At 44.1% G+C, this 13833-nt stretch overlaps 1 protein-coding gene across 1 annotated transcript in view; it reads right to left on the reverse strand.

Annotated features, from left to right (window-relative positions):
* The window catches only part of ALMS1 (ALMS1 centrosome and basal body associated protein), a 62163-nt gene that overhangs the window by 26155 nt on the left and 22175 nt on the right, over positions 1 to 13833 (reverse strand). Inside the window, 2 exon segments of the mRNA XM_078149251.1 lie at positions 2277 to 3307; positions 6560 to 6730. Of these exon segments, the coding sequence (XP_078005377.1) occupies positions 2277 to 3307; positions 6560 to 6730 (1202 nt within the window).

The following is a 13833-nucleotide window of genomic DNA, read 5'->3' on the forward strand; positions in this document are numbered from 1 at the left end:
GTGTGACCACATCTTCAGTTTCCTCATTATTGAAAGTTGGGTTGACTCAGTGACCAGACCTGCTTGTCCATCAGTGCTTGGGAGGTAGACAGAGGATGTCACTCAGTCAGATTCATCGTGGAGTAAGTGATCCCCCTACCTGGAAATTGTTATGTACTTGCTACCTCCGGGAGGAAATGAAATGCAATGACTCACCCTCTTTTACTGATGTGGACCTATCCGAACTGTCTTTACCTCATTCCAAAAGTTATCAACAAAAGTGGGCCCCATCTCGAAGTGACTGCAGATCCCCAGTGATCAGCCTATCAGCATGTTGTTACCTTGACATACATTTTTTTAGTATGCTAACTTGACATAGTTTTAACAAACTCTTTAATTCTCTTCATCCTGAGTTTTGCCTTCTTAACCAGGGTAAAAGCCCAAACAAAGAATTTTCCCTTTAACATCATCTGGAAGAGGAAGCTAATAATATCTATGGTACCTAACTCACAAGATTGTTCTAAGGGTAAAATGAGATAATGTATAACCAAATTCTATACTTAGTTCCTGGAATGAAGAAGAAGAAGAACTGGCCTCAAAGTCAGCAAGACTTGGGTTTGAGCCTTACCAGTGACTTCAAGGCCAGCTCTTGATCTACCACACCATGCTTCTTCTAGTGAATCAATGACAATACTACATAAAAATATACCAAATGGTATAGCAATTGAATTCTTAAAGGAAAAGTTAACTGAATGGTAAAATGACTTGAAAAGAAAAACATTTAAACAGGGAACTTCAATACTCTACTAACAGAGTATCACAAATCGAACAGAAAGACAAAGAAAGATGTTACAGACTTAAATACAATGCTAGAAATGTAGCCCCCAAAGGTAGATTCAAGGGAAGATTTATGGGTTTTTTATTTAATTCACTTGGATTTTGGGGGGAGGGAGAAGATGGAAAAAACTTGAACATTTTTATAACCACACAGAAAGGGGTCAATAGAAAGGGAAGATAAAGAGTAGCTAACTGATGGAGTAGGAAGAGGAGAAGAAGGATATGAGAGGTAGTAATAGCATCAAAAACACAAGTCAAAAAGAAGAAAGACACCTCATCTGGGTCACAAGGGAAGAGAAAAAAGAATGAAATCTCAGGTAATGATAGTATGATTAGAGAAAAGGCTTTTTAGGTGAAGAAAGGGAGATGAGGAAATGTACATTTTCTCTGTGAAGGAGGGAAGGTCAGATGCTGGCTAAGGACGGAAGTTTAGAGAGAATCGATAACACCTAAAACAGCTTCAGGGTAGAATTTAACAGAGTCCCCAAGGGATAAGTAAAAGCATCAAGATGACAGCAACAAGAACCCAAGTAAAACTAGACAGCATGTATCTGCTGTCTACCCAGCACATTTATTTAATTTTCTTAAGCAGGTCCAGGGGTGGGTACCAAAAAAAATAGTAAAGCAGTAACAGAACCCCTCCTTTAACTTAAATCCACCTAGATATGTAAATACCATGTACCGGGAAGCCCAGGGTCTAAAAGAAATAAGGACAAAAATGGATTGTTAAAACAAAAAGGTGGCTCAATTAGGTCGAAGATGTTGCTGTCATGCCTAGCCTGTGGATTCAATACCCATACTACCAATTAGCTTTGCCATATTCCATGGCTATAGTTTATTTCCCTGATCCTGCCCAGCTGGCTTATAAACATGTCTCTCTAATCCCAAGGAGAGATCAAATATAGTGAGATCACTACAAATCATACTCCACCACTAAAAAAAGTCCTTAAAAAATATATTCTATTGTTAGATGGGTCTCATATGACGGGCAGTACATGGTATGGAAGCAAGCTTTCCTATACCAGTTTTGCAAATCTTGGAGCACCTTGGGGAAGTGAATACCCAAAGTACACAACATAAATATCTGCTGACCTCTCAATGAATCAATAGGAGTGCAAGTGCCTGCCCGTGCCACACACTGTACTAGGCACTAGGAAAACAAAGACCAAAAACAGAACATCTATATCAATATGTATATTTGTATGTGTATGTGGAGAGAGGGACAGAGACACAGTGACAGAGAACAAGAAGGAGGGAGAAGGAGGGTGAGGGCTCGCAGCTAGGGGCTCAGCAAGTGCTTGATGAAAACAATGGCCTGTGCTCAGAGAAGGGGCCTCTACTCTCTTCCAGCCGGTTAGATATTATCTGTGGGTACTAACAAGAAGGGGAAAGGGTTTTCCATCCTGCCTGCAAGGCACACTGAATTCCACCATGCTATCTTAGTTCCAGTACCTATGTACCTGCATGCCTTTCCTTCTGAGCTGAGGAGAGGTTGGGGGGCTTTTCTTCCACTTGGCTACCTTCCTACTCTCTTCTCTCTGCCTCTCAGACAAGTGTTTCTGCTGCCGTGTAGGTGATACATGCATTCTTCTCTGGACTATCCGGGCCAGGTCAATGATGGACACGTCACTGCTCATCTCCGCAAGTGGGCCTGCTTCCCCATCAGTCTGGGTAGTCACATCTGACTCAAACATAGGATCTTCCGTCTCGGGGGAGGGCCTAGAATCTGAAGAGATGGGGCTTACAGAATCCAGTCCTGGCTGTTGGGGACAGGTGGGCTTCATTTGGTTCCTACCCACTAGTCCAAATGGAGACTGGGGGGGCAACCTTGCTCTGTGAAAAGACAGAGACTCATCTTTGTCTTTCTTCTTTAGCTGGTGCTTCCTTCTCCTCTGTTGCTGCGTGCTCTCTTCTCTGCAATCATCTCGGGCAGGCTGGGACACCTGAAGAGAGAGCATCATGGGCTTCTGAAGGACCTTTGCCAGGCGATCAAGACGATCAACCAAGGATAATTCATCTGAGGAGGTGGAAGTAGGTGGCTTCTGTTTCTTCTGTCGCTCCTGAAACCTGTTCCAGAGCTCATTCAAAGTGGCACTGGGCTCAAGGGTCTGGGCTAGGGAAAAGCGGATCCTTGAGGTTTCTTGCCCACTGCTCATCTTACTACCAATTTTGAGATTCTCTTCAAGCCTCTGCCCAGCCCCTGGATCTCTGCCACCTCCAACATTCCAGCAGTACCTCTCTATCCTGGTGTAATCCATTTCAGTCTGTAAGGGGGAGAATCTATGCTCATCTTCATAAGTTTCAAAAGGTGGACTGAAACAAGGGTCTTTGTCTCTTCTGGAATGAGCCAGGAAAGCTCCCCTTCCCCAGGGCTCACAGCAGGAAAAGAAATCATGATCATGTTGATGGTGCACTGGATGGTGAAAGTAAAACTGGGCCGACTTGAACACAGAATGGGTAGTGTTTTCAAGTTCCAACTGATCTGTAGATTCTGGAAAGAAAAGGAGAATAATTAGCTTTGAAAGACTTCAGAAACAAATGTTATTTCCTTTGAAATAACAATCATATTCATCTTCCCCTCTGTAGGCATAGAAAAACAGATGTCAAGAGATGAAGGAGATGACAGACAGTACAGCATTTCATCAAAGTTATCACTTCCTTCCTAATTTAACCTGTCTGTATATAGAGGGTTAGACCCTCTGGACCCGAGTCTGTGGTGACCTCACACCTCTCAGCTCAAAAGCTCTCCCTCCACTAGCTGGGGAGCCTGCCGAGTCATCCCAGAGCCCTGCTCTGCTCCCCTCCAAAATGAGGGAATTGGCCGACATGACTGATGAGAAAAGTTCTGACTTTAAAATTCAATGGTTCTCTCACCACTCCCAAAGACAGAGTTGGAAACCAAAAAGATCAATGTGATTTTCTATATGTGAGAACATGCTGCAGCAGCCCCTGGGATCGTATGAGCTCAGCACTTGCTCCTCCCCTGTGCCCGCTGCCCTGGCACCCCTCCAGCCTGTTTCCATCATGCCCACTCCCCTTCAGCTTCTTCTCATGTACCACCTTCCTCCCTTGGCCGGGGCTTAGCACAGTGCCTGTCACAAAGCAGGCACTTAATGCTGATTTGACGTGGTGCTTTAAGACGTACGAAGAGCTCTACATACATGACAACTTGGCAAGGCGAGGACTACTACTAGTATTGTACCCATCTTACAGATGAGGAAACAACCTCAGAGATGAACGCAACTGCCCAATGGTCCTTGTACAACACCACACTGCCTCTCAAAGTCTTGACGCTTATCATTTTTAATGGCACTGTAGTACTGCACCACATAGCTGGGCCAATGTCGATTCTGCCTTCTACCAACTCTTGGACAACTTGGTTTTTCACATTCTTTGCAATTACAATCATGTTCAACATTCGCGAGTTTCACATGCGTGGTTTTGGTTATTCGCAGGTTGGCCATCGATAATTAAAGGGAAATTTTTGGAGATTGTGGCAGAAAACTACAGGTGATGTGCATATGAAAAGACTAAAAAAAGAAATTTACTAGGTCATAAATGCATAAATACTGCATTTTATCCATCTGCTTTATTATTTACTACCATAAGTATATGTACATAAATTTGTTATAAACAGTTAAATGTTTCAGTGCACTGAAGAACTACAGGCTACATGCTCTCCTCTGTCTCACTACCATCCAGATGCAGTCACAGGATTTCCTCCCCAGTGATCCTTGTCTCTAAAGCAGATGCTGCAGCTACACCATGGGCTGTGAAAATTCTGCATAGTGTGCAAGATACCAACCTCTCTCGTGTAGAAACCGCCACTTTTTACGTGTGGCACGTTGTTTTTTTGTTCTGTGCATTAAATAAATGTGATCAGAATTATCAGAATAAAGGTTGGGGTGGGGCCTAGGGTCATTTGCAGCTTTTCACACTTGTGGGAGTCCTGCACCCCTAGCCCCCTCAAATGTCATGGGATGACTGCATAAATATTATAGACATAATTTTACACACACACATTTTCTCCTTTATGACAGCACTCTTAGTGTACATGCTCAGTAATAGGATTAGCAGGCTAAAGCTGGCCCTTGCTGTATAATTAGATTAGACATACACGGACCTGCATTAGAATCCTCATATGACACTTTATCATTGCCTGGAGTTGGCGCTGGCCCCTAGAAGGCTTTGCCAGAGAAGCGCACACCCTTTCAACTACACTAGACAGACTTCAAATACAGGGGGCGGGGTCCAACAATGGGTCATCTATCTCATCCAAAGACAAAACCACCCAAGTTTAGAACGTCTCATTCCCAAAAGACTGACTACTGGATAATGAATATTTCTGGCCACAGTCAAGAGGCAGCTATCAAGTGCTTACTATATGCCAGGCGCTGGCCTAAGGGCCGGGCATATGACGGAATGAGAACAGCCAGTCTCCATTCTCAAAGAGCTCTCATACTCATGGAGGAGACAATATCTAAACACATAAATCCATACAAGATATATGTACAGTAACTCAGAAAATCTGTCTAGTCAGATAAAGAAGGGCATTCTCTTATGGCATCTGCAGACAGGCACTGCTCCTCTATGAAATCACTTACCTAATTAAAAATACTGAAGCACAGATCATGCCTTCTCATGCTCCAATAAGTTTTGTAACCCTATTTACCGTCAGTAATTTCTACCACCATAATTTGTCTAACTAATCATATTTAAAGGTTACCAACATATTCAATCAATCAACCAGAGGCATGAAACATATTCCATTGCTAAGTGTCCTTTAACAGTTGGAAACTAGACTTTTCACAGGGTTATTCATAAATATATTTAAGATGCTATGTTGAGTCATTATATGGAGCCACCAGTGCTAGTCCAAATGTGCCATGTTGAGGCACTTATTTTCATTCCAGCCTCTGCCACAGACCACATAACCCTTTTTGCAGTCTTTTCCCATGTATATGGAAGGTTAAATTGCATCAAAACCTAGTTTCCAAAGGTATAGTACTCTTTTCTCAGGTTCTGAGGAGTCGCATTGAAATCCAATCAAATGAAATCTACTGCTGAGCTGGCAAGGCAAAAAGCCCAGGAGCCCGACAAGCTAGTGCCATGCAGAACAGATGTGGGTACAGCCATATCTCATCTAATCCTCACGAGTGCATGCCAGCACCACATCAATTATATGTACAATTGAAATCCATAAGGCAATTTCATTTCATCTAGATTTATTGACGATTCTGATTTCTGAAACTCACACAGCCAGCTGCTGCTCTACCATAAACGCCATCGGATAACATTGCACTTGTAATAAAGGATGTAATGGAGTACCTCAGAGTATCATGGAAAATCTCAAGGGTTTTACACAAAACCATACATTATAAAAACTGGACTTCTGCTCTCAACAGAGTACTGACTGTGCCATGATGGTCGCCAGTCCACCCACAGACACCTAGCCACGCAGTTTGACCTGCATCTCCAAGGTCACTGAAGGGCCTCCTATGGAGACAGTCCCTTGACCAGGGCAGATCAGAGTCTGACAGAGTGGTCTGGGGCACTAGGAGGTGAAGCGACTCGTCCAGGTACATTAACCTGGCGAGCTCACGCTCTGGCCCCTTGGACTTTACTACTTGTCCAAGAGGGGCATTAATTAGTTAAGCACAAAAGAGAATTGAAAAGGCATCTGGCAGAACAGGGACTTTAAACACAGGAGAGCCCAAAGGGCAAAAAGCTGTAAAGCACGTACCGGAGACGTCTTTTGGGGTGGGGTTTCGTTCCGCAGGCCAGGCTGCCTTACGCCCGGCCTTCTTGCTGTAGATGCCTTCTTTGTGCTTGATGGTTACGATATCGGACACGTTCTCATCCCTTGTGCCCAGGGCTTCAGGGGGAAAATCTGGAGCAATGGCATCATTGGAGCCTGTAGAAGGAAAAGGAACCGGGGGGACACAGTGAGAGACAAGACCTACAAAGACCTCACCGGCTTTCAGAGGCAACATCCTGAAACATGAGTCACAGTACATTATAAAAAGAAAGGAGAGCCGGGCAGCTAGGTGGCACAGTGAATAGAGCTCTGGCCTTGGAATCAGGGGGACCTGAGTTCAAATCTAGCCTCAGACACTTAACATATACTAGCTGTATGACCCTGGGCAAGTCACCAAACCCCGATCATCTCACCAAAAAAAAAAAAAGTAGAACATGAAAAAAGCAAGGAAAAAATAAAGCCAAGTGCTAGTTAATTTTCTTCTAAAATGTAGTTCCATACTCCAATATTTCTAACCAACAGAATCCCCAAGACACATAAGAAGCAGGGGGAAGGTGAGCAAAAAAATGAGAAGTAAAATGAGGAAGTGATTCCCTGCACAATCTGAGAACCTACCACCTCAACACAACAAGAAAGGGACCAGATATACACTAATTAAAATGACAGTAATAAAGGCTGGGAAATACTCCTACCCACTGTAAATAAAGCCTTGAGGTAAGGACTCACATCCTCACAGCCCATCTGAGATGGCCGACCCAGCAACTTCCTTTTCAAGTTTTGGCTGTGGTCCTTTTCTAGCCTTTCCTTTAAAAAAAAAAATCCTGAATTTAATGAACAAAACAAAAGGGAAGAAAAAGAGGAAATAGGAGCAGCTATGAATCTGTGATCCAATACTACTTGATTTTCTTTTAAAGTGAAGAAATCCAACCCACTGCTTGAGTTTGGTCCCACTCCCTGGGCTTCCTTCTGGATTCCTTGCCACATTTTTTACATGTCTTCATGGCCCTCTTCCTCTCTTTTCTTTCCTCCTCGCCATCATCATATTTTACCCCTCTTTCAACTTTTTCCAACCCACCTACCATCTAGAAACAAGAAAGAAATCACCCCCACCACCACCGACCTCGTAACAGAGAAGCAGAGCCACACTGAACAAATCCATCAAGGCCACGCCCCAAATGCATATCCTTCTCCTTCCTGACAGGGGTGGGCAGCGTGTCGCTGTCTTCCTCCTCTGGAGTCAGCTCTTGTCATCAGTCCTCCACTTCCTACAACTCTCTCAAAGTGTCTCTTTCCCTCATTTTTTAAAGCATCTCCCTCTTTCATCCTATTCACAGATCACAATGCATTCAGCTTTCCCCAAATGATAAGTACCCATTAGCTTCCAGTTCTTTCTTTTTCTTTTGATCCCTCGTCGTCCTCACTTCAGGACTAGGAAGTCTGCACAGTAACATCCTTCCCCCTCAGTACTGCCTGCCTGATGCCCACCTGTCTCCCTGGTGGCTGTAATGTATCTCTACACTGTCTACTTCAGAGAAGAATGACCTTCTTTAGACGCTTCCCCCACTCCTCCATGTTGGTAAACTGTTCTCAAAAGACACCAATGATGAGAAAAGTTCAACTAGCTTCTTCTTCCTTCCCACACTAGAGCATTCCTTTTACCATCCTTTTCCCCTCTCCTCTTAAAAGCTTCAAGATAGAACTAATTCGTGCCCAGTTCTTCACTTTTCTTAATTAACTCCCTTAAAACTCTTTGAGGACCTGAGGGTCTGAAAGAATGTGTGACTCTCTAAATCAATATTTATTATCTCAGAGTCACTGATTTCTTTGAATTATTCCAGTTTACAGGGAGTTCTTCACTTGGGTAATGCTTACCACCTTCTGTTCTAAGTTACGGATTCTAATTGCTTCCTCCATTTTTTTCTCATTTCATTTATTCTATGTATTCAGGAAGTCTTTTTCCTTTCAGTCTCTTGCTTACAGTTGATGAAGTTATTTCTTATTCTGGGGTGAGTTTTGGAGCATTTCTCTACCTACAATAACTCTTTACATTAAATAGTTTTGCTGCTGTTCAGTCATTTACCTTGGCAGTACACTTTCCAGAGAGAGACACATGGAACACTCAAAACTTCTCCATTTGCTATAACAATTGGTTCCACGTATGGATGGTGTGGTACTGGCTGGTGTGAACACCTGTGTTTTCTCAGTATTGACTGTTAGGCCAAAATTAGCACAAGCAGCAGAGAATCAGTCTCTGTTTTGTTGCATCTCAGCTTCAGAGGCTGCAAACAGAAAATAATGCACCAACACTTCCTCCACTTTGGTCTTGGCTTGTAGCCTTTTCAAGTTGAAGAATTTACCACCGGTGCGGTAGCTGACCTTGATACCATGTTCATCCTGACTGAAAGCATTTGACAACACTGCTGAAAACATGATGCTAAAAAGCACGGGTCAAGCATGCAGCCTTGCTTCATTCCACTGGTGACTGGGAAAACCCAAGAGCATCGTCCATTACCCAGAACCCAGGCAAGTACGCCATCATGAAACTGACTTACAATACTGATGAACTTCTCCGGACAACCAAATTTTGACATAATTTTCCTCAAGCCCTCATGACTTACAGTATCAGAGGCCTTGGTCAGATCAATGAACGTTGTGTACAGACCTCTGTTCTGCTCCTGGCATTACTCCTGCAGTTGCTGGGCAGCAAACACCATATCAACCATTCCTTGGCCCGTTCTGAAGCCACACGGACTCTCAGGTAGATGACCATCTTCCAGGTGAAGGATCAGTCTACTAAGGACTTTGGCAAGAATCTTGCCAGCAGCGATTAAGAGAGAGACCCTCCCATGATTGTCACAGGACAATTTATTTTCTTTATGTTTACAGAAATGGCTAATGGAGACATCCTCGAACTCATGGGGGATAACCTCCTGCCATAAAACCCAGAAAGTTTCAGTCAGCTTTTGAATGGCCAGTAGACCTCCTGCCTTTTAAATCTCAGCTGGAATAGAATCAGCACCAAGTGCTTTGCCACATGAAAGGAGCCTAATGGCATTTACAACCTCTTCTTCAGCTGGAAATTCAGCTAGAGAGGGGTTGACTTCTACCTGAGGTAAATGGTCAATGGTTTCAGCACTGATTGATGATGGTCTGTTGAGAACACTAGGGAAGTGTTCACCCCATCTCTCCAAGACATGTACCTATCATTAATCAATATGGCTCCATCAGCACTGAGTAGCTGAGATGCACCATAAGTCTTTAGCTCATAAATAGCTTTCAGGGCATCATAAAAGCACTTTGGATTGTTACTAAAACTAAATTTCATTTGCCTCCTTACTAAGCCAAGAATCCTGCATTTCTGTAAGCTTCACTTTCACTTTACTTTTGATAGGGTTAAATGTTGCTTTCTGAGAGGCAGATGAACTATTCTACTGGTAAACCCCTACGGAATTCTCGTTTTTCATTTAGCAGCTTCCGAATTTCCCCATCTTTTTCGTCAAGCCAATCTTGATATTTGCAAGTGTTCTAACCCAGATGAGTAAACACAGTGCTGTACCCCCAATACCTAAAAGCTGCCTGCTCCTTTTCTGCTCCACTGCTGCCAACCGCGTGTTGATTGTACTTTCCTTCTGAGTTAGCAAGGAACTCTTTGCTCTCAGAGAAGCGCTCTAATCTGCTGACATTAAGTCTTCTGATAGTCATTTTGCCTTGGGGCCACCATTTGGGTTAAATGCAAATATTTAGCTTGGAAAGGACAGGCCTATGACCAATGCAGCATTCTGTTCCACACCTTCGTCACTCTCACATCCTGTCTCTTCTTACAATCACATAGTCTATTAAATGCCAATGTTTGCTGCAAGGGTGAATCCATGAAATTTTGTTGCATTTAGGTAAATGGAAGACAGTGTTGGAGATGAAAAGGTCATGAGACACACAAGTTGCACTCTGTGCCTACTGTGGCATTAAAGTCACCCAGAATTATAAATAAGCCTGTCCTCTTTTGGCACATTGATGATGAGGGTCTCCAGGTCTTCATAACATTTTTCTTTGACCTCATCAGGGTTCATCATGGTGGAAGCATAGGCACTGATGATGGTGGTGAGCTTTTCCACAAGTAGCAATCGCACTGTCATGGGCCTATCATTCACTCCTTTTGGGAGGCATACAAGCCTGTTGACTAGATTAGTTTTGACTGCAAAACTGATACCAGCTTCCTGGCACTCCCCTTCACTGCAGCCATCCTAGAAAAATACGCATCCAGCTCCGACTTCAGTAAGCTGGCCTTCATGTGCCAGCCTTGTTTCACACAGGGCTGCTCTTTAGATGGGATACCTCCCGAGTTCTCTCCCAACAAGAGCTGTTCATCTTTCAGGTCTGTTGGATTTTTTATTTTCTTCAAGTGTGCACACGTTCCATGTACCAATGGTGAATGGAATCATCTTGGCAGAAGTTTTTGTACTTTTTTTGTGTTTTGTTCATAGGATGGGATCCCTGCCTACTGCAGTACTCAAGACAGGCTTAGGTGAGCAGACCATTTTTAGGGCACTTTTTCAAGCCTCTTCCTCACACCAGGAGATGAGCAGTGAGATCCTTAAAGAGCTGCTCAGACACCATGAGGCTGCCAAATCCCACTGGTGCTTCCAGTGAGAAGACGACCCTATGGCCTGGGCCACCTGTGTGAAGGGTTGTGACTATAGCTCCCTATGTATCTGTACCTACTGCTTCATCACTTGCCTGTCACCACGGGACTTTGAGGTAGGCTAAAAAAAAGGTAAAACAGTGTAGATGACGTCTTTTGATTCACACATAAATTGGATTAAGAGAGGCAAGAGCTGGGTGAAGTTATCAGCCTTGCTCTCTCTGTCAGGGTCATTAGAGTCCAGTAAAAAGCAAGACAAAGTCAAGAAGACAACTGGTGATGGCTCAGGATACAGTGGATGATCTTGGTGTCTTCGATGTCTAACCAAGCTCTAAGCCCTCCACAGGACCTGCTTTAGCTGCCTTCGTGGCTGTTGGAACAAACTGTTCTTACGCACCCATTTTGTCAAGAAAAGTGTTCCCATGCTTCAGGTAGATATCCCCCTAACTCATCAATGGGTTTTGAGTCCCATAGGTTAGCCTCAACCTGGTTCAGCCTGTCTGCTGAGGCAGTTTACCAGGGTGTGGCCACCACACAGGCTACAGTTTCTCAGAGCCACAGATGAAAGTTGGGTGGATCAGGTAGACGCCAAAGGTGGAAAGCAGCCCCAAAAAGGGATCGGCAGCCCTCGCACCAGAGGTCTTTCCTGAATAAAAGACTATCTAATGCTTTGCTAAATCCACACAAACTTTATCTTGAACATTCCCCAAATCTACTCAGTCAGCATTCATGCTAAACAAGGAAATAAGGTTGGTTTCACAGGACCTCAACTTGAAGCCAGCCACACTAGCCCTTTGTAATCGCTGCCTCATTGTCTCAACATTCACTACCCAATTGTTCCTTAGTTGATAGATTCTATAATGATGTCAGGAATTGAAGTCAAGCATACTGGCATGCAAACTATGTATATACGTGTGCAAACTGTGTGTGGGTGTGGGTGGGTGTGGGTGTGGATGGGGGGGTGTATGTGTGTGTATAAATTTTTTTTTGAAAATCAGGACAATTGCCAGGCTCCAAATTCTCCCCCTCTTCCTCCAATTGCATATACCAATTCTTTCAGTACACCTGGGTCATGTGACAATCTCATTCAGAACACTGCTTGCTCTCTAATTATTTCTTTACTCATATTGCAAACAAAGCAGTACATTTTAGCTACAGTAACTCTCAAAGACCTTTCTTCTAAGTTAAAGGGAATTGTGAGTTGTGTAAATGGAGGATGCGCTGACACCAAGGAAACTGCTGGTCACCACCATACAGGCACATCATTAGCCTGAGGAGCAGAGAAAGGAGAGGTTGTGGGGCTAGCCAGAGCTCACAGTGCACCAATCAAGAAAGCAGAAGGGCAAAAAAAAATCATCGAAGCATCTAATCAAACTGTAGGATACAACTGGGCTGAAAGGAAGATGTGAAGAAAGGGAAGGGCCAAGGACAAGAGTTCAAAAAACAGGTATATTGAGAGGGTAGGCAAGACTCAGAGGATAAGAGAGTACTGCTGGAAAATGAAATTGTGGAGTTCAGAATTGGGCAGACAGAGTCATGCTGGGTAATGAAGAGTCTGACAATATGGCCGTGAGGGCATACAGTTGAAAGGCAGTGAATATGGGAGGTCAGTCAGCAACCACAAATATTTATTAAGTGTTTACTATACACCATGCTAAGTGGTGGTAAAGGAAAGGAAAAAATACAATCCCTGCCCTCAAGGAGCCTACATCCTAAAGGGGAACACAACAACTATGTGTATGTGACATATACACAGAGTAAATGGAAGGCAGTCTCAGAGAGAAGGCACTAGCAGTTGGGAACCAAGGAGACCAGGAGGTGGTGGAGGTGAGGAGGGAGAGCCCCAAGTCTGCAGATGGGGGCCAATATGGAGGGGAGAAAACCTCAGGAAAGCAGAAGGAAGATAAAACGGTCAACTCCCCCTCCCCAAGAAAAGAATCACAGCCAGGGCAGGTTGGAGAGGAAACCTGTGAGCCAGGTGGGCCCTCCGCGAATCCTCCAACTCTGTCAGCTCTCCTATGCCCTCATCAAAACTCTGGCACGTTTCTGGTCACCACTGACCTCCCGCTCTTCTACCTGCTGCCCCAGCATGCATCTCCCAGGCACCTGGGCCTCCCCCTCAGGCCATCCGCTCTACACATCTATTGGGGGTACCCATTTGTGTACTCTGTGGCCTCTCCCAGTAGAACACAAGGTCCTCGAGGGCAGACACTAGTTTTGCTCTTTCTATCTCCCCAGAGCTTTGCCTTCTCAGTGCCAAGCACACACTAGGCACTTAATATGCCTGACTGATCTGCACAATCTAGAGTCCCATCAAACTGGCCTCACTGCTCCTGAAGCATGGCCCTCCATCTGAGCACAGGCTGTTCTCTGTGCTGGGAGGATACATCACTTCTTACCTCATCAAATTCCTTCAAAAGAGGCCGTGTTTCCTTATTTCACCCATCCCTCCTGCAGAAAATTACCTTGTATTTAGTTTGTGCATACTTATTTATGTATACACATGTGGTACACATGTACCTTGGAAGTGGGGCACAAGTCTAGTGGCATGTACAATACCAGAGTGAGATCACTTAGTAGATAGAACCCAGTCAACAGAGGTACGTGAATGCCTATTAAA

Source organism: Phascolarctos cinereus, unplaced genomic scaffold, assembly GCF_003287225.1.
Source record: "Phascolarctos cinereus isolate Bilbo 61053 unplaced genomic scaffold, phaCin_HiC Scaffold_2;HRSCAF=192, whole genome shotgun sequence".
Lineage (NCBI taxonomy): Eukaryota > Metazoa > Chordata > Mammalia > Diprotodontia > Phascolarctidae > Phascolarctos > Phascolarctos cinereus.